This window comes from Triturus cristatus, chromosome 6 (assembly GCF_964204655.1).
Source record: "Triturus cristatus chromosome 6, aTriCri1.1, whole genome shotgun sequence".
Lineage (NCBI taxonomy): Eukaryota > Metazoa > Chordata > Amphibia > Caudata > Salamandridae > Triturus > Triturus cristatus.
Window position 1 is genome coordinate 1,004,393,049 of NC_140589.1, and position 20,678 is coordinate 1,004,413,726.

General features: G+C 45.5%; 1 protein-coding gene across 1 annotated transcript in view; it reads left to right on the forward strand.

Moving 5' to 3' along the window:
• The window catches only part of SYNE1 (spectrin repeat containing nuclear envelope protein 1), a 1,959,630-nt gene that overhangs the window by 1,002,231 nt on the left and 936,721 nt on the right, over positions 1 to 20,678 (forward strand). The window contains exon 65 of the mRNA XM_085611789.1: positions 9,008 to 9,325. Coding sequence (XP_085467915.1) covers positions 9,008 to 9,325 — 318 coding nt within the window. The remainder of the gene's footprint in view (positions 1 to 9,007; positions 9,326 to 20,678) is intronic.

The following is a 20,678-nucleotide window of genomic DNA, read 5'->3' on the forward strand; positions in this document are numbered from 1 at the left end:
TGTCACCCTAGTCTTGACCCAGTGGTCTGCTTTCTTTCCCAATTCTTGTGGAGAAATTAGACCTAGGTCTGTCAAATGCTGATGCAACTTTTCATTTGTGCAATTACTTAGTATATGTTCCGTCATAAACAAATTGTAAAGTCCAGTAAAATCATACACATTATGTCCAGCTAACCAACCATCCAGTGTCTTTACTGAGTAGTCTACGAAGTCAATCCAGGACTGGATCTGGGTTTTGTGAGCCCTCCTGAATCTAATTCTATACTCCTCAGAGGTGAGCCCAAATCCCTCGATCAGAGTCTTCTTCATGAGGTCATAGGACCCTGCATCTGGCCCAGAAAGGGTCAGAAGCCTGTCTCTGCAGTTACCAGAGAACAGTTCCCACAGGAGTGCCCCCCAGAGAGGTTTCTTTACTCTTCTCATTTCACAAGCCCTCTCAAAGGCTGTGAACCACTTGGTGGTGTCATCACCTTCCTCAAATTTAGGGACAATCTGTTTGGGGATTTTAGGATCAGAAGTTTCCTCCCTATCCTTAGTTTTAGTATTGGTGCCACCATTAATGGGTGCTAAACCCATCTCCTTTCTTTCTTTATCTAGAGCCAGGAGTCTGTACTCTAGATCCAATCTTTTGGCCAGCTTTGCTAGAAAGCTGTCCTCTTCACTGGAGGGTCCTCCAGTGAGTTCCCTGGTACCTGGTCCACCTAAGTGGTCTCTAGGTTCCCAGAGGTTGATTCTTGGAGTCAAGGATATGGTAGCCTTTTCCTCCCTAGGGATTACTGGAGGGGGTCATTATCCTTCTCCTCCTCCTCCCTGCACTCATCCGACTGGTCATCACCATGTTCAGATGGGTGGTCCTTACCATACTCAGCCAAGAGCTCCTGGAGCCCTAGTTTGGTTTTATGCAGGCCCATTGGTAATTTTTTAAGTTTGCATAGGGACCGCAATTCCTTGAAAGACAAGTGTAAGTAAGGTGTGAGGTCGAGCTCCTCCACCAGGTCCTGCATGGTATTATTTTCACGAATAGCTGGGTTTCTTTGAGGCATTCTAACCTGACCGTTCTAACCCTCTACCCTTGACTACAGTGACTTTTATTTTTCTAAAATTCTAATGGGACTTAAGCAAGGCCCTGACAAGACTTTTAGTATTTTGGAAAGACCAATCAAAATTCTAAAGGCAATTTTAAGAGTTCTGTTGTGTGATCAGATGGTAACCAAGTAGTCCAACAAATGCAAGTTTTTATCCCACCGCTGATCCACCAATGTAAGAAAGTGGCTCTGTATATACTGTTCCCAAATAGGTACAGTGTGCACAGAGTCCACAGTCCCCAGAGGTTTGGCAGAGGCTAAAGTTAGATATAACTTTACTCTCTAAAGTGGTAGCTTGGCCGAGCAGTAAGGCAGTGTCAGAGGACAGTGTAAAGCATTTGTTGTACACACTCAGTCAGCAAATGGTCTCACACACTCAAGAACTGAACTCTAGGCCAATGGTTTGTATATAGAAATATATGGTTGTTTTATTTTAGAACCAACAATAGGTATCAAAATATACTTTCTCTGAATGAGATGCTTTAGTTAAATACTTTTCAATAGGCAATAGACATTTGAATGCAATAGTTACAGTTGTTGCAATAGGCTACACAATTTCAAATCCAATCATACATTGAGCTCAATGGGAATTTCTAGTTAAATGCAATTGATTACTTTTTGGACTACTTTTCTTACCACAATACTGGATCCTAGATTCAGTCCTGGGACATCTCCTGTAAACAGTTGAGTAAAAACGTTTTGGTTACAGTTGTGATTTTTAAGGAATATTATTGTATTTTAAAAGTTGACACTTCGAAACTTTTTCACTTAGAATCGCCAATGTTATCCTATGGGAGGAAATTCACTTAGCAGGTAAGTAGGGTTATTGTTACTTTTTCTTAGAGTTGGATCCTGGATCCAGTACTGGTGCATCTCCTGTAAACAATTAGAAGAATACGTTTTTGTTCTACAGGCGATTTTTTAAAAGTATTTGTACGTTTTCAAAATCGACGACCTAAAAGAATTTCTGGCAAAAACCAGGCAATGTTATCCTATGGAGGAAAATCAAGTTAGTGGTAAGTACGGTTGTAATTACTTTGCAGGGTCAGTGCTGGGCACCAACATCCAGCACTGGGATCTCTCCTGATAGCCGATGAGTAAATTCGTTTTCGTTAGTCGGCTGATTTTAGATGAATATTTTAAAGTTTCAAAACTCGACACTTAGAAGAATTTCCAAGTGAAACCAGTCAATGTTACCCTATGGAAGAAAAGTAAGTTATCGGCTTTTGGGTAAGTACTCGACTGGCATAGTTAAGGTTCTGGGCATAGACTCAGGGGTCTCCCAGGGTCAGGTAGGTACAGTTGTTACACCCTCAGCGGCACAGGGGAAGCCGGTTGCAGAGAGAGTTAGGCCCAATTTAACCTATGGGAGGCAGGGGGCCCTTGGTTGGTGGCTACTGCCTAGCAGGCCACGCGCCTGTGGGAGCTTGGCTCCTGGTCACTTACTCAGGGCAAGTGGGGAAGTAGATGAGAGTAGAGGTTGCACTGCCAGGAGCACTCGGGCGGCTGGGTGCAGAGTGCTTTTGAGCCGTCGGGCGCTCAATGGATTTCAATGGAGAAGCTCAGTGACGAACAAAGGCTGCAAGCTCAGGGATGAAGATTCTTCAGGTACGACCACCACTTCGAGAGATAAGTTGGGTAGTTGGAGGATAGGTAGGCACCCAGGAGTTGGGCACAGAGAGCCGCAGGGCGCCGGGTGCAGGGGTGCCTTTTGGCATCGGCAAATCTTACCCTCAGCTGGTCGCGGTTGGAGGGGTCCCTGGTTCTGAGGCTGCAGGCATCGGCAGGAGCGCCGAGGTAGGTCCTTGGGTGCTGGATTCTGGGTCACAGTCACCGGGGGGACGTCCACTTGGTGTTTGTCCACTCAAGCCAGGCTTGGCGGGTGCAGAGTGTGCAGGGTTCGCGGTTCCTGGCTGGTGCCAGGGGTCAGTTACTTGCTTTGAGCAGTACCACTGCTCGTGAGAATCCCAGATGGTTAGAGTCACAAGGCAGTCAGGTCCTCCGGGATTTTTGAGGTTGCTGAACACTGGAGACGCTGGGGTTTAGCAGGAGCAGGTTTGAGGGTCAACAGGCCTGTAGGGCTGGGGCCAAATCAGTTGGTGTCTTCCTCTTGTTAGCAGTTGCACGGCAGGTCTTCTTGTTTCTTGATCTTCTTTCTTGTTTTTGGAATCTGGATCTGAGGAAGGAAGGTTCAGGGTGCCCCTAAATACTAAATGTAGGGGTGTTACAGGTAGGTAAAGGGCAGGGACCAAAGGGTCCCTTCCTTGGGGTGGGTACACCCCCTATCCTGCCACTCTCCTGTGGGAGGGGGACAGTAGCCTAGTCCTGATTGGGCAGGGCTTCCCATCTTCAAAATGGCGAGAGCCCGGAGATGTGCTTCACCTCGCCTCCCCCTGAGGGGTGGGGTTGGCAGAGGCTGGCACACCCCCTTTCCTTCCTTGGGGTTTCCGACAGTCTTCCCGCCAGAGTGGGGGTCAGAACCGGTAGGGGCCAGTTGCTGAGTACAGCAAGTGGCCTGGGGAAGCTCACAAAGGCGGCATGCCTTTGAAGCTATCCCTGCCCATCCTGGGGGAGGAGACCTAGCACTTCGCCCAGGATGTGCATTGTTGCAGGCCCAGGAGAGCGGATGGCTCTCTACCCAGGGGTCCAGTAACATGTCTGCTGTGTGGCAGCTTAGGCTGCTCCTCAGACTTGACGTGGATTGTAGGTTAGGTTCAGGGGTCATCTCTAAGATGCCCTCTGTCGTGCATTGTACATTAAACCCACACTGGCATCAGTGCGGGTTTAATGTGCTGAGAAGTTTGATACCAAACTTCTCAGTCTTCAGTTTAGCCATCATGGTACTGTGGAGTTCGTGTTGACGATCTCCCAGTACCATATACTCTTAAATGGCAGCACTGCACTTACAGTGCCCAGGAATGGACCTGGGTTCTGAAGGGGCACAGGGCTCGTGCACCTGTACCGACACCACTGGCATAGGGCACCCAGCTAGAGGGGTGACTGAGGTATGCCAGGGCAGTGTGTGTTGTGGGCATGACACACAGGGATGTGTGTCATGTCGACTCTCTATTTTGTTCTGCACCCAGACGCTCAGCCTGCAAAGGCAGTGTGTGTGTGTGGGTGTGTCTCAGGGTACAGGGCCTCTAAGGGTGGCACAATAAGTAATTAGGCTGTCATGCAGTTTTAGGGAAGGAACACAGGTCCTGGGAACCTGATTGGCAGGAGCCCAGGGCACACTCAGTCAAAGTACATCAGCAATTCAGCAAAAAGTGGGGGACATACCGTGCAAGAAAGATGGCACTTTCTCACAGGCTTCACATGTAGTATAGTGCTCCCTACCTTAGGGCTGTAAGACCTGCTCTGTAGGGGGGACTTACCTATACTGCATGCAGTGTCTGCAGGTGTGGCACACAGGGGGTGTGCCATGTTGTGTCTTCACTTTTCTCTGCACCGTGGCACGCAGCCTGCAGAGGCAGTTTGCATGTTTGTGCTTAGGGGTCTCTTAGCATGGCATAATACATGATGCAGCCCTTAGGGACCCTCTTCAGTACCCAGGTATTGCCAATTGGGGAACCATCGTACAGTTTTAGGGAACGAGATCTGCCACTGGGCACGTGGATAGCAAGAAACCAGTGCACTTCTTTCGAAGTTGCATCAGATACCAGGCAAAAATTGGGGGTGGCCATGTTAAAAAGGGGCTTTTTCCTACAACCAGTGTTATGTGACCCATCAAGACAGTGGCCTTGATATTGCATATCTGACTTTTGTTCTTTGATAAAAGATTTATACACCCAGGTTAGCTTGTAAACATTGAGTCAATGCAGGTAAGTTAGGTTTTCCTAAATAGTTAAAGATATGCCTAAACAAGCCTCTCTTAAACATATCAAGTCAAGTCAAGAGATACTTTATTTTGGCCTAACAAGTCCATAAAAGCACAGATAAAAACATATAAATTACAGTACAATCAGTGCAACTTATCCGACATTAAAAGGCATACACAAAAAAATATTTGCTCAGTAGTTCATAACAGTAATAAGGTACGATAAATACCCTAAAAAAGTACAAGTATCTCAATCATAATGTATGAAATCAGATTTTTAAAACGGAACCTCGAGTCACAGTGGGGAAGTATGGTGAATTGATTGAGCTTGCCCTTTCTTTAGAAGTGCTTGGCGTACACACCACATTGAGAACAGATAGCGGGACACAGAATACGCAATAGGCATACTACTATCATATTTTAAGATCCTAAAAGCCTGTGAGCAGTGGGAAGTTCCAAGGTTCCGTGTAAGTACAAAAGGGTTCCCCTAATTACTTTTAGGCCCAAGAGGAGGGGAGAGGGTACAAACAAAAAAAGAGAGCCTCTTATCTAACCTTTCTAATTTTTCAATAATAGTTACTTGTATATAAACATTCCCCAGAGCAAAATTACATTACGCAACAACTTACTCTTTCATCTTTGTATTGTTTTATTTTTTATATCACAAAACATTCAATTAGTCTTTTTTATATATGATTTGTATATCATTTAAGTATTTCCATAAAAATGTTTCCACATTAGATTGGGTTATAACAGTCTGTACAATTGAGACACTGAAAAAAGATTTTTTACTCAACTTCTAAATTTTGAAAAAACAATTTAAAGAAACATTGGAGAAACCCCCATAGAGACAACAATCACACTATCATCCAAGTTTCCTACACAGCTGTCGTAACCAGCAATATTTTACTTCCTCATATGCCGGGCAGAAAAACAGTACATGTAGGTCAGTCTCCGTACAATTATTACATGTCAGACAGTCTTTTGTGGAACTGCCCCCCCCACTTATGTGTGATGGCACGCAAGTGAAGTGTACCATGCCTAAACTGCAAATATAGTTTTTTAGCAAGAGAAGGATGTATATCCTTTATAACAGGTTCTAAACTATATTGCAGTTGAACTTTTAGACAGTATGTTGTCAGTGTGCCTGTCCTGTAACCCCTCAGTAATAGCGTACGATTATAATCCTTGTATTTCTTTATCAGAACCTTCCTAGGTATTAACAGACAGCTGTCTTCTGCACTGGCCCATAGATCTCCCATTCCAATGGATATTAGAGAATTCTTGATGTGAGTGAGCCAAGATATTTAGCTTGCTCCATTATGGTTTGTCACTTCCCTCAGTTCCTCTCTGTACATAGCTAGCTCTGGGGTACTCCATAGGCAGCGCCAGTATAACAAAGGTCTAAGGGCGACCTCTAATGCAATTGGGTTAAGTCCAAGATCCATTCGGGGCGGGGTGAGCGGTGTGCTTTTGGTAAGTCCCAGAAGTTGTCTGAGAGATGAATTCTCGATCTTAGCAAGTTGTTCAGATGGCCGATGACCCCAAATTTCCGCCCCATGTATATTTCCAGCACCGGCCCCATCATTTTATGTACGCACTTCCTCTGCTGCTTCGCTAATCCCCCCGATGTTTGAGCCAGTTTTAGACAAGCCTTCTTGATTTGAACACCCCACTCCATTTTCTCATTTAGAGACAATACCAAGTATTCACATACATGGACTTTCTCTATAAATTCCCATCTAATTGGGGATTAGGTCGTTTTGAGTGCCCTGCATTAAAAGCCATATATTTGGTTTTCTGGGTGTTAGTTTCCAGGCCCCTGTTCTTGCACAATGAATGGAAGATATCCAAAGCCCTTTGTATAGCCATAGGGGACCTTGACAGCAGGAGGGTATTGTCTGCGAACATCAAGGCAGGTACCTTGCAGCCTGCCAATTTAGGAGCATCTATGTCCCCTCCCGCTGTCAAGGCGCCCACTAGGCCATTAATAAAAATACAAAAGAGGGTTGGCGCCAAAACACACCCTTGCCGTACGCCTTTCTCTATAGGTATGTGATCAGTGAGCTCTCCGTTCTTCCCATATCTGATTTGGGGAAAGTTGTGTTCGTGTAGTCTTTTCAGAATGTGGCATATATACGGGGGCGCTCCCAGGTCTAATAGAATAACCCATAGTTTCTCCCTGGGAACTAAATCTAAAGCCAATTTTAAGTCCACAAAGATCATATAGAGGCTGCTACCCTCCAAGATCACTGTTTCCAGTGCAATAATTGCAACCTGAACAATTGGGCGATTGTGGACATTTTTGCTCTAAATCCGACCTGGTAGGGACTAAGAATGGAAAATTCCTCCATCCAGTTCTGTAGTAGATCCAAAAGCTCTCGAGCAAAGATTTTCTGAGTGACATCAGTAAGACTAATGGGCCGATAATTTGCAGGATGGAGGGGTGATCCCTTTTTGTAAATCGGGATAATTTCCGCCCCTAATCATGTTGTGGGGATCTCCATTCCCTGGAGAATAGCATTTAATATGATCCATAAGTACGGACCCAAATGCTAGGTTCAGTGTGATAAAGATCACCAGGGATCTTATCTAAGCCCGTAGCCTTTGCAGGGATTACTCGGCCAATAGCGGCCGTTATCTCTTTTAGAGAAATTTCGGGGGTGTCCAGGCAAGCAAGTTGTGGCTGGGGACATTGAATTGCGGCTTGCCCTGAGTCGCCCTCGACCCTGGAATAAAGGGACTGAAAATGGGCCTTCCAGACTTCAGCCCCTAGATTCGGTTCAATTGTTGGTTTATGCTCCTTGGAGTCTGTATTTATTAGATTCCAGAATGTCCTCATGTCCCTACTACTTAGAGCATTTCTCAAACACTCCCATTTTTCTACTTCCCAGTTTCTTTTAGCTAGCTTAATTGTGTTTTTATAAGATGACCTATTGGACTTTATACCCAACTCATCATTTGATTTAATAGCTGAGACAAGGGTTTTCTTGGCCTTGCGGCAATCGCCATCATACCAGGGGTGCCTGGGTGCACTGCCTTCCTTTGATCGTGATACATAGGAGAAGCTATCAGCCAAGGCCACCACTAGGCCTTGATGGTTTTCCGCAATTTCAGAAAGTGGACGATTGGGATCTGCAAGCTCACTCAGTTGATTTGCAACCACCAAATATGGCATGATAGTTCGATAGAGGGAGGCTAGCCTATCTTGGGATTGGCAAAAGGCACCCCATCTTCCTCTCCTCCTGCAGCTAGTTAAAGTAAGCCCTGAGGCGTTCAAAAATTGGCCCTTAGAGGCCGGTGTGTGGCGAGGCCAGTTCTAGGATCAAGGCATTTTGGTCGCTGTTGTGTCTGGGCACAATCTTAAAATCAATTATCCAGTGCCATGATTTGGTATTCACCAGAATATAGTCTATAATAGAGGGGCAGCCTGGTCTATTATAGGTAAAATTAGCTGGAGAATCAGATTTAAAACGCCCATTACATGCCCTGAGCGACTGATTCAGTGAAAGGGTGTTCATCTGTATGACCAGTGGTGTCCAAGCCCGGGTTGGCAGGGCGTTGGCCACTGGAATAGCCTAGTGCAGGTCCTCCTCATTAGGGTCGCCTGCATCCAGGTCCTTCAGTGGTTCATACTGGCAATTTAAGTCACCAGCCAGGATCATAAAATCATTATCAATGATAGTAGGCAAAAATGACGATAAAAGTTCAAGGGTGGCAGATTCTTGGCCATACCCTACTGGCCGTTAATAGAAATTGATCAATACTATCCTGGTCCTGGCCAAAACTCAGGTTAGCGCAAAGAATATCACTAGAGAATGTCTCTACCTGTTTCACTGAGCAACCTAGGTGTGTTGCAATCCAGATACTAAGGCCCCCTGATCCAGATACTAAGGCCCCCTGGTTGTACATATCAATAAATGGAATTAATGCACATTGAAATGCATTGCAGTATTGCCGCATCTCTCTTTTATAATTTAGTGCTAGATCGAAAGACTGCAGAAGTATAAAGAGAATTAAGATTAAGTGAATACCTCTTTAGCAGAATGAGAAAAGTCTATTAACATATATTTCATAATAAAACATTCATATACTCTTGCAGGAGTTACAGGTGTGCTGTGCAGAGGGGCAAGCCATGCTCAATTCAGTGCTCCATACCCGAGAAGAAGTAATTCCATGGGGCATTCCCCACATAGAGGACCGAGAGCTGGAATCTCTGCAGCAGGACTGGCAGGTCTATCAGCGTAGGCTTTCAGAGACAAGAACTCAGCTAAACACCTCACTAAACAGATTGAGGCTAATGGAGCAGAAGTTTCAGCAGGTCGACTCATGGCTTAAAGGTCTGGAAGAAAAAGTGAACATTAGAACTGGACGTCAGTCTGACAGAGCAACGAAGGAGATGCAGTTGCACCAGATGAAGGTAAATGAAAAAAGATAAAAATTTCTGCTGCTTCATATTACTGTTTTGTGCAATTTGGCTTCCTTTCCATAATAATACACATATTTTTCCAGGAATGTGTTAATTTACTCTTAATATGAGTTGTGGAGACATTATTTACATTTTAATTGTAAGGTGTGCTGAAGTTTCCTGAGTGGCAGCAAAAGATGTGCCTGTTTCTTTCAGTTTTTGTGGCTTTTCGGCTCAGTGCTGGATCTGTGGTGAACCAACAGAGCATATTGTACGTACAGAAACAGACTTTTAGACACTACAAGCAATTACATGAAGATCCTCCATGTTCAAGCAGTTTTGATGTGATCTACACCTAAAAACAAAGAGAAGACATACTAGTTAGCTGTTTCTCAACTGCCACAGAAGGGTATCTAAAAGCTCAAACACTAGTGCTCTGTGTTTGTCTTCTAATATCTTTTCTTCCTCTTCTTTGTATACAGTTTGAGCAAAAACAATGCTGTACTCATCAAAATACTTGTTCCCCACGTCATTTAAATCATATATCCTGCTACAGTGAATGATTGTTGTGGTTTCCAAATTAGTTTTACAGACACATTATATATGTGAACCTAGTGTATCCTACCCATTATGTATCTAACAGATTAACATAATTTAGATATTGGTTTATTAAAGTAGTATATTCAGCTCTCCTTTAAACCTATCTTCATTACTTTTTTCGTTTTTGCCATCGAGAAAAAACAAGGCCTGTACAGCAAGTGGAAAATGAATAGCAGAATTGGCCAGTCAATAACTGTATTATGCTCTGTAAGCCCTGGTGTCCCTAGGATAGCCCAAAACTTGGAGACATCAACAAAGTAAAATGGTGAAACCTTCAAACGTTCATTTGATATTGTATATAATAATGGAACCATAAGGCAAATGAATACAATCCACTGCATGTACTACAGCTTTCTAAATTTTCTGTGCACTAGTGACCAATTGGATTTGTATTCTCATTAGATTCAAAATGTTTCCGAGTTAACACACAACCGGTTATAGCTGTTATACTGGCCAATAAAGGGTCCAATGTACTAAGGTTGGGCCACAAACCTGTTGCTGTATTTTGTGCGGTGACTACCTTATGACACTATCTTAATTTTGTGCTGCAAGAGGATATGCAAATTAGTTGCAACAGAAAATGACAATTCAGTAACATTTGCAGAATGCTGTCATAAGAATATTAATGGAGCAGGAATTAGTAAGAATCCCACTAAATATGTTGATAATACATGGGTGAAGGCCTGCGATGGACAGCAGACCTCCATCCCTGCATTCTTGTTCATACCAAGCATACTTTTTTTTTCAAGCAACAACAAAGCTGGCATTCCTTGAAGGGCACTAGGGGGTAAGAATCAGTGGTTCCCTGGATTGAAGTCTGCCCATCATAGTTCAACAGCCCACATTCACAAATTGTCATCTGTCCCACCAGGACAGATTGACTTTGAGAATGGACAGCATACACATTTGGTGTTTGTATAGTTCAAAAGATGCATAACCATGACATTGCAGAGCCTTTTGCTACACCTAACACTGAGGTCAGTTCACCGGTAAGTGAGGTGGGCTAGTGTAATGTATTAGTACAACAAGAGCACTGCATTTGCTGTTGCGCCTGCGTGACATTGGTCTCAGACATTTCAGAACATTCTTGAAAAAAGTGACACTCTTTAACACAACCCAAACATATATTAAAACGTTACATTTTCTTGATTTGTGATGTGATCTTTACACCCATTGTGTGCTTAGACTGGGGAACTAGTTCTGAATGCCTAGGAGTATATGCTTCAAATCTGGGTGTCGCATTGAGTCCTAAAGTGTCTTCTCTTTTTTCTCCTCCTCATTCTGCTTAACTCTGGTTAAGTCGGGTGGTCACAAAATGTTTGAGAAATATGAGTAGGGTGTGTGTACCACACAACTATTATGTCCCACATGACTGACCCTGAGAGAGCAGTAATGGCCTGAAGATAGGATTATGGATAATAACCAGATGGTAGGATTAACAAAAGAGTGGACAAAAGAGTGGACTACAGTGTAGAGGAGAGAATTATAGGAAAATGTTTACTTTGAGAAATAGACATTCCGAATGAAAACACAATCAAGCCTTTTTCCATACATTGGTCTTCATTTACTCTTATTTAATTGTGAGAAAGGGCCCTCTTTCTTGCATGGTATGCCCCCACTTTTTGCTGAATTGCTGATGTTCTTTGACTGAGTGTGACCTGGGCTCCTGCCAATCAGGTACCCAGGGCCTGTGTTCCTTCCCTAAAACTGCATTGAAGCCTAAACCCACAACTCTAGTCTAATAAGATCGGCCACAAGCCCTGTTATCTTGGCTATCTTCTATAGTGACATAATGAGGTGAAGTGATAAAAGATAGAAAAACGATCCCATATAGTGAAAAATATGGTGAAATAGCGGATGAAATAGAAGTTATTTTTTAAATCTAGCTTCGTTCTTGACCCCTGTTGAGCAAGTGTCATTTGTTTTTGCCTTTCAGTTCCTCCAGATACTCCCCTGCCTTGATCTCCGAGAGAAAAACCTTAGTGTATCCATTTGATGTTACTTTGAGCCTCGAGGGGACCATAAGAAACACTTCTGCCCCCAGCTGTTGAAAAGGGGGAATTAATTGCCTCATACGCCATCTTCGTTCAACAGTCTGGTGGCAAAAGTCTGGTTTGGCAAAAAATGTTACACCATTTGCTCCCTTCTTGGAATTAAAGCGGGCCTGGTCATAAATCATCTGCCTAAGACGAAAGTTCCCAAAGTAAACGAGGAACACTCTGGGCTGTCCCCCTGGCGTGTTAGCACCGCTATGTTGCCGCTTTTGGTAGAAGGGGAATCGGTGTGCCCTTTGTACTTCGTAGTCCCAATCCCAGCCTGTATGATCTGGAAAGGAGTCTTTTAATAGTTGGACTATAAAGCGCCGGGGGTCATCACCCTCCTTCCCCTCCGGAATTCCAAGAAGGCGGAGATTGTTCCGACGCTGACGATTTTCCTGGTCCTCCACCTTTGTCATCAGGTCTATCAAGCAGGCGGTATTAGAGGCTCCCTGTTCTTTGGTGATTACCACATCAGTTTCCAGATGATCAATTCGTGTTTCTGCCATGGAAACCCGCTCGCTAATGTCTACACAGGTTTTGCTCAGACGCCTCAGCCCTCCCTGCAGTTTTTTGGCAGCATTCTTGGCGATTCGATTGTCCGCCCGAACTTCTTCATGGAACTCCTTAATGGAAGCAAGGATAGAAGCTAAAGAGGGTTCGGCCGTTTCATCATGTAGGCTCTTGGAGCTGCCCCACTGATTAGGGTTTAGGTCATCTTCATCTAGGGGATATGATACTTGAGAGTCAGAGTAGTCCCATTTTAGATGACTACGACGCCTGTTTTTGCTGGCGGGTTTTTTCTGGCGCTGCACTGTGCCTGTGGTTTGGAGTGGGGTCTCACTGTCCTCTTCGCTGACTTCTCCAGAGACATCTTCATTAGAGGAGTTTGGAGTACTGTGTGATACAGAGTAGAAATCTTCCACCCCTGCTTCAGGAGTCCAAGGTGTCTGGGAGCCAGGGGGTACCGACAAGTTTTGGATTACCTTGTAAACCCCTGCTCCGAGGTCAGGGTCAGTGATAGGCCGGGAAACCTCCGGGTTGTCTTTGTTGAGTGTGTTTCCGGGTTGCTCTAACTTTTGAAAGAGCTGCGACAAAGATAGTCTATTGTCTATGAGAGGTAGTGACGGCGCTTGAACAGGAAAGAGCCCATCCTGAATCCCTGGGGGCTCCTTAGTTGCTGTCAAATCGTTTTCAAGCATAGTAATTAGGGCAGCGGGGTCGGCTTCATTCCCTGTTTGGGGTGTCCCAGGCTCTGCGTTATCTGCTGGCAGGGTGGCAAGGGAGGATAGAGGTTTCATGTTGGGGTTTAAAATGTTTTTTTAAGTCCCAAAAAAATCTTAGCGGGGGGGGGAAGGGGGTCTCAGCATTTTTGTCTCGAGAGATTACGCCGCCCCCTATTTTGCCCCCCTGTTTTCCCTGCAGTTTCTTATCCCCACTGACCTCGTTTTTTGGTTTTGTAGCTCCCTCGGTAGCAGTGACGGCGGCATCTTTTGAAGCCCTTATATCTTTAGGGTCCGGTGTAAAAGCAGAAGTCTTTTGTTTGGAGCCTCTCCGACCCCCACGTGTATTCATGGTAACCCTGCTGGGTTTCAGTGGATCTGCCTCGCAGGAGTCTCTTTGAAGAGCGGTCAGGGGGTCTTGGGTGACAGCTCCGGCAGCAACAGCAGAGGTCGTAAAGGCAGAAGAGCTCCCGGTCAGATCTCCAGGTGTAAATAGCACGACAAGTGCTTTCCTAGCCTGCCTCTTACACCGGGTAAGGAAAAGCCGGCTGCACGATGGCCAAGATGAGGTCCCCAGCAAGAGTCTCTTTTCCAAGGGTAGCGGGTTTGATAGAAGCGTTGCGGAGCCGAAAACACAGAGAAAGCCAAAAGCACAGCGTACTGGCATCACGAGCGATTGCGCAGGGCAGCTAGCCGAGCGTTACGCGTCCGGCGTGAGCAGCCGAGCAGTCCGAGCTCAGCTCTGTTCCATCTCGCTCACCTCCAACTCGACAGTCCGGCGTGACCAGCAGCCAGAGCTCAAGCGGATTTCCATCATTCAGGCATCGCCTGATCGCTCAAAGAAGGGGGGGGGGCGGGGGGGGGATGGGAAAGGCACAGCAAGGGAGAAGTTTTACACAGATAAATTCATGATGGGTTTTTGTAATTCCTATTGTATTTATATATGCACACCTAAGATGTACTTGCCATGGCATAAGCTAGGACATCAGGAACATCAGGAAACTAAAGGGTCTTTATCACTTGCTGGCATTTTTTTCTTTGTTTTTTTCTTGTTTTTCTTTTTGAAGAAATGGACATGCTAAATCCTCTGAGAATTGTCTCGGTTAATATTTGTGGGTTAAACGATCGATCCAAAAGACAGAACGTTGTGCTGGGACTTCGCTCTCTGGGGAGGGACATTAACTGTATCCAGGAAACCCACATCGAGGGCTCCCAGAGACACTTACTAGACTCAATGGGCTTTCAAGTTCTAGGGGCCACTACGCAGGGTTCAAAAAATAAGGGAGTGGGTATCTTGGCGGAAAAAAAACTCTCTATGCTCTCACCTAGGGCCAAGGCTGACCCCTTAGGCAGATGGGTGATCACTGAGTGCCATGTTGCAAATAACCCACCCTTTACCCTGTGCTCAATTTACGGGAGCAACTTAGATGACCCAGGAGTTATAAATTTGGTCTCCAGGGAGCTGGCACACTGGCCCACCCCTATTGTTCTTTGTGGCGACCTGAACCTACATCCACCCTCAAATTGGGACAGTGTTAGCCACTGGAAATATAGGGGCAGGAAACCTCAGGTATATCAGGCACTGATCGACCTAGCCCAGGTACATGGTCTTAGAGACTGCTGGGCAAGCTTAAACCCCTCCTTGCCAGGATACACTTATTATTCCGCCCCGCACCACACTCTTGTGAGACTAGATTATTTTTTTCTCTCATCCTCGATTATTAATAACTGCACCATTGAATTGGCCCCACGCTTTATGTCCGATCATAATCCCCTTATCATCAATATCACAGGTCTAGGGAAAGCCAAAGCGGTTTCTACTTGGACCTTTGAAAAAGCTCTACTTCAGGATCAGCTGTACAAAACACATATGCAAAGGTGGATAGAGGAATTCCTAGAATTTAATGTTGGCTCAGCCCCTCTTATGATAGTTTGGGAAACACTAAAAGCTGGGGTCAGGGGGGAAACTCTGTGTTTCTCAATACGCAAAAACAAAAAAGAGAAAGCGGTGCTAAACAATCTACAAGGAAAGCTTAGTGTGGCTGAAACTCAGCTAACCAACCACATTCAGACCGGACAAAACATCGAACTAGCTCAGAAGGAGGTAGTGCTGGCCAGAGCCGAAATTGGGGCAATTTTTGCAGAAAAGGTTGCCTCAAAATGGGCAAGCACTCGGGAGAGAAATTATGAGTGTAGTGACAACATTGGGCACTATTTGGCTGTCAGGACTAGGCAACAGGTCTCCTATAACGAGATTCGCACGATCAAACTAACATCAGGGGTTGAGACTAACAACTCAGACCATATTCGAAATGGCTTTCAGGATTTCTACTCCAAGCTTTATACTGAAGAGATCCGTGGCCCTAGGGACTTAATTGCCCTTGAGACCACCAATTATCTTAGTGAGGTTAATATCAAATCTCTTCCTTTAGAAGACATGAATAGACTAGATACAACTCCCACATGGGATGAGATTTTGGAGGCCCTTAACAGCTTGCCCGACGGGAAAGCCACTGGGCTAGATGGCATCCCAGTCGAATTTTACAAGTTCTTTGCTCCTCAGATCAAGTCTATCTTCACAGAAGTAATAATCTCTACATTTAATGGAACTTCACCACCTGCATCCTGGTCCATGGCCAGAATAGCCATCTTGCTAAAGAAGGATAAACCTCCTATAGAAATGAGCTCATATCGACCAATAACACTCATCAATTGTGACTCAAAAATTTTCTCCAAAATAATAGCTATTAGAATCTCCTCTGTGGTTGAATCGTTGGTCTCAGAGTGGCAGCACGGGTTTATCCCGACAAAAGGGACAACAGAACACGTTAGAAGGGCTATTACCATATTCGACGCCGCACAGGCCTCCGGAGACCCGATGTCCCTCACACTTTTGGATGCTGAGAAGGCCTTTGACCGGGTCTCCTGGCAATATCTGTGGGCAGTAATAAAGAGAATGGGATTTGGACCTAGGCTCACGCAGGCAGTACAAGCTCTCTATGTTAAACCAACAGCCTGTGTCTCGGTCAACGGACAATTAACCGGACAATTTAAGATCTCCCGAGGCACCAGGCAAGGCTGCCCATGCTCCCCATTACTGTTTGCCCTCTACCTTGACCCCTTTATCAAACAAATAGAGAGGAACAGCGAGATCCTTCCAGCCAACCTCCAAGAAAGCCGCATCAAGATCATGGCTTATGCCGATGACCTGGCCATCATTTCACCTGACCCTTCTAATTCCATAGCAGCTCTTGAAAGTGAGGCGACAAAATTTGGGAGGCTTTCTGGCTATGCTCTGAATCAAAACAAAACCCAAATAATAATAAACAGCTAAGTTTTATGGACAGACTTTCGAGTTGTCTCTAAGGCCAAATACCTGGGAGTTTCTATTTCATCAAACTTAGACGAAATTGTCTCTGATAACTTAGCCCCTTTGGCTTTACATACAAAAAAGGCCCTGAAACAAATTAATAATTTGCATTTAACCCTTGTAGGCAGATGCAATGTCATAAAAATGACATATTTTCCCAAACTCTTATATTTTTTCCGTACAATACCTCTGGAGTTTAGCAAATCTAATTTGTTAAAATTCCAACAAATTTTCACACAGTTTATCTGGGCCTACTCCCAACCCAGGAGGGCACTAAGGCAGCTCTGTCTCCCAAAGGAGCGTGGGGGTTGGTCCTTTCCTAATATCACACTCTATTACTGGGCCTCGGTTCTACAATACAGTACAGAACTGCTAAAAGAGACTCCACCTTCTCAGATTACGGGCCTCCCCACGCCCTTTCAGCTATTGTTGGGAGAACAGACTTGGGGTTGTCTACTTCGGGAGACCACTTACTACAAAAGGGTGAGGTTTAAGACACTACTAAATTCTTTTAAAACCTTTCGTAGTATCCGTAAAATGTTTGGGATCGGTAGATTTAACTTTTATACTCCTACATTAAACAACCCTAACCTACCTGCCATATTCGGCAGGGACTACTTCTCAGAGTGGCATAAGGCGGGTATACTGAAATTAGGAGACCTGGTGTTACCTATGAAGGGGTGGTCCCTTTTTCGGAACTATTGATCAGGTTCAAACTTAAAGATGAAGATGCTTTTAAATATTACTGTGTATCCGATTTTCTGTCTAGGAAGGCAGGCGGGTCTTCTGGCTTCAGGGAAATTGACATTGTGAACATCATGCGCAAGCCAGTCCCGCCACGAATTGGCCTACTATATAACACAATAAATAAACAGTCCCCAGACGACCTACAGAATATAGCCGATAAATGGTCCAGCAAAATTGATACTTCTAACACTACTTTTTTTAACTCACTATCTCTCCCACAGAATATTCTAATATCAGCTAAATTGCAGTCGCAAGATTTTAAAACCATTTTCTTTCTATATCTTACTCCTAGCAAGATTGCTAAGTGGGGCTCCGGTCAAGGTACCCTTTGTCCAAGATGTGCGGAATATGGGGCCAATTCTATTCATATCTTCGCCACATGTTTAAAACTTCACATTACTTTAAACAGAATACAGGAATTCTTAAGGGAAGTTACTGCTCAGCCCTTAACTCTTAATCCTACTATTATCTTGCTAGGAACACAGACCGAGTCCTCCCTCCTGAAAAGGGATGGCTTAATCTTTATTGCTATGGCTGTTTGGAGGCTCTGTGTGGCTTCCTCCTGGCTAGATCCGGAGCCCCATTCGTTCTCACAATGGCTAGCCCGCTTCATTGCCATATACTACTTAGAAATCGCCATATATGCAAAGAAAGGAAGAAGGGGTCGCAAGAAGGGAATAGAGCTTTGGGAAAAAATGAGTCTTTGGCTTGTACAGTCATGATAATGTCTCTGTTTTTTTCTTTTTTCTTTTTCTTTTTTTTTCTTTTCTCTTCTTTTTTCGTCTACTATTTTCTGTGTTTTTCTTTTCTCGCGATTTTACGCAAGTTTTCTGCTTCTTTTGTGGGGTGGGGGAGGGGTGCCATCTGGTAAATACTTATGTAATTTCTTCTTCTTTTTTATTGTACTGGCATCAAAATAAAAAATCTAAAAAAAAAATTTTAAAAAAAGAAGCCTAAACCCAATTGGCATCTCTGGCCACATGTCAGTCCCTGGTAAATGGTACCATAGGTACCCAGGGCAGTGTGACCAGAGAAGGCCCCTAAGGGCTTCTGCACTTTTTGTGCCACCCTTAGAGGCCCTGTACCCTGACACACACACACTGCCTTTGCAGGCTGAGCGTCTTAGTGCAGAACAAAACAAAGAGTCGACATGGCACACATCCCTGTGTGCCATGCCCACAAACCACTGCCCTGGCATACATCAGTCACCCCTCTAGCTGAGTGCCCGATGCCAGTGGTGAGGGTACAGGTGCATGAGCCCTGTACCCCTACAGTGCCCAAGTCCATTCCTGGGTCCTGTAAGTGCAGTGTTCCCATTAAGAGTATATGGTGCTGGAAGTTTGCCATTACGAACTCCTCAGCACCATAATGGCTACACTGAAGACTGAGAAGTTTGGTATCAAACTTCTCAGCACATTAAACCCACACTGATGCCAGTGTGGGATTTAATGTAAAATGCACGACAGAGGACATCTTACAGATGCCCCCTGAAACTCGGCCAACTCCTATTGACCTGACTGAGTGGCTGCCTAGGCTGCCACCACCAGACATGTTTCTGGACCCATGGGTCGAGAGCTTGCTGCTCTTGGGGGCCTGAAACAATGCACATCCTGGGACAAGGTGCCAAGCCTCCTCCTCCAGGATGGGCAGGGTTCACGATGGAGAAGCTTCAAAGGCATACCACCTTTATGAGCCTCTCCAGACCATTTGCTGCTTTTCAGCAACTGGTCCCCACTGGTTCTACCCCCCACTTTGGGTGGGAGACCCAGCGGGAAAAACGAACTGAGGAAGAGAGGTGTGCCCACCTCTGCCAACTCCACCCCTAGGGTGGGGGAGGCGAGGTGAAGCACAACCTCGAGGCCCCGACATCTTGAGGATGGGGGTACCCACCAACCAGGGACAGGCTGTTGCCCCCCTCCCACTGGAGAGTGGCAAAATAGGTGGTGTACCCCAGGGAAGGGACCCATTGGTCCCTGCCCTTAACCTACCTGTAAAGCCCCTAAATTTAGTATTTAGGGGCACTCTGAACCTTCCTTCCTCAGATCCAGAAACCACAAGAAAAGAAGAAGAAGAAGAAGAAGAAGGACGAGAAGCCGTGCAGAACTAACAAGAGGACGACGCCCACTGATTTGGCCTAAGCCCTACAGGCCTGTCTCCCTCGAACCTGCTCCTGCAAAACCCCGGCGTGTCCAGTGGCCGGCAACCTCAAAAACCCCTGAGGACCTGCCTGCATTCACTTTCCAAGCTGTTTCTCCTGTGAACACCGGACGTGTTTGAACTGCAGCTTCTGGTGCCAGCCAAAAACCACAAACCCAGCCCACTCTGGACCTGCCAAGCCCAGCCCGAGCTTGAGTGGAAAATCACCACGAGGAGGTCCCCCTGGCAATCCTGACCTGAGATCCGGTGACCCCTGACCTGCCTCAAGCCTCCTGACGACGCCTGCAGCCTCAATCCAGAGGACCCCCCCTACCGCGACCAGAGCGGGTAAGAAAATCCGACGTCCCAAGGCACCCCTGCACCTGACGCCCCACGGTCTTGTGTGCCAAACCCAGCGGTGCCTAACCAACCCTCAACATCCCAATTTACCCCTCGAAGTGGTGGTCACTCCTGGAAGATCCTCGTCCCCGAGCCTGCAGTATTTCTTTGTCCCGGAGAATCTCCCTTGAAATCAACAGGGCACCCGACGTCAAAACAGCACCCTGCACCCGGCCGCCCTAGTGCCGCTGAGGGTGCCCCTTTTGTGCTAACTTAGTCCCCAACGTGCCCTGAGCTTAACCCTAGGAGCTTTGCTCCCACAACCCCGTGGCCTGCTTGCCAGCAGCCACCAACCAGAGCCCCCTATCCTCCATAGGATAACATTGGGCCTCAACACTCTGCACCCGGCCGCCCGAGTGCTGCTAAGGGTGCAACAACAGAGCATCACTGACCCTGGGAGACCCCTGAGTCTAACCCCAGGACCCTAACTTCAAAGACTGATTACCTTTCCTGGAAACCGATAACCTCTTTTTCCTCCTAGAATAACATTGACACTTTTTCTCCCAAAAAGTTTTGGATGTCTACTTTTGAAAACTACAAATATTCCTTCAAAATCAGCCGAATAACCAAAACGCATTTTCTCAACTGTTTTCAGGAAATGTCCCAGTGCTGAATCTAGGTATCCAGCACTTAGTAAGAAAAAGTATCATTAACATAACTTACCTGCTAAGTGAATTTCCTCCCATAGGATACAATTGGTGATTCTATGTGAAAAAGTTGTTAAGTGTCAACTTTTGAAATGCAATAATATTCTTTAAAAATCGTTCCTCTAACTAAAACGCATTTACTCACCTGTTTTCAGGAAATGTCCCAGGGCTGAATCTAGGATCCAGCCCTGTGTTAGTAAAAGCAAT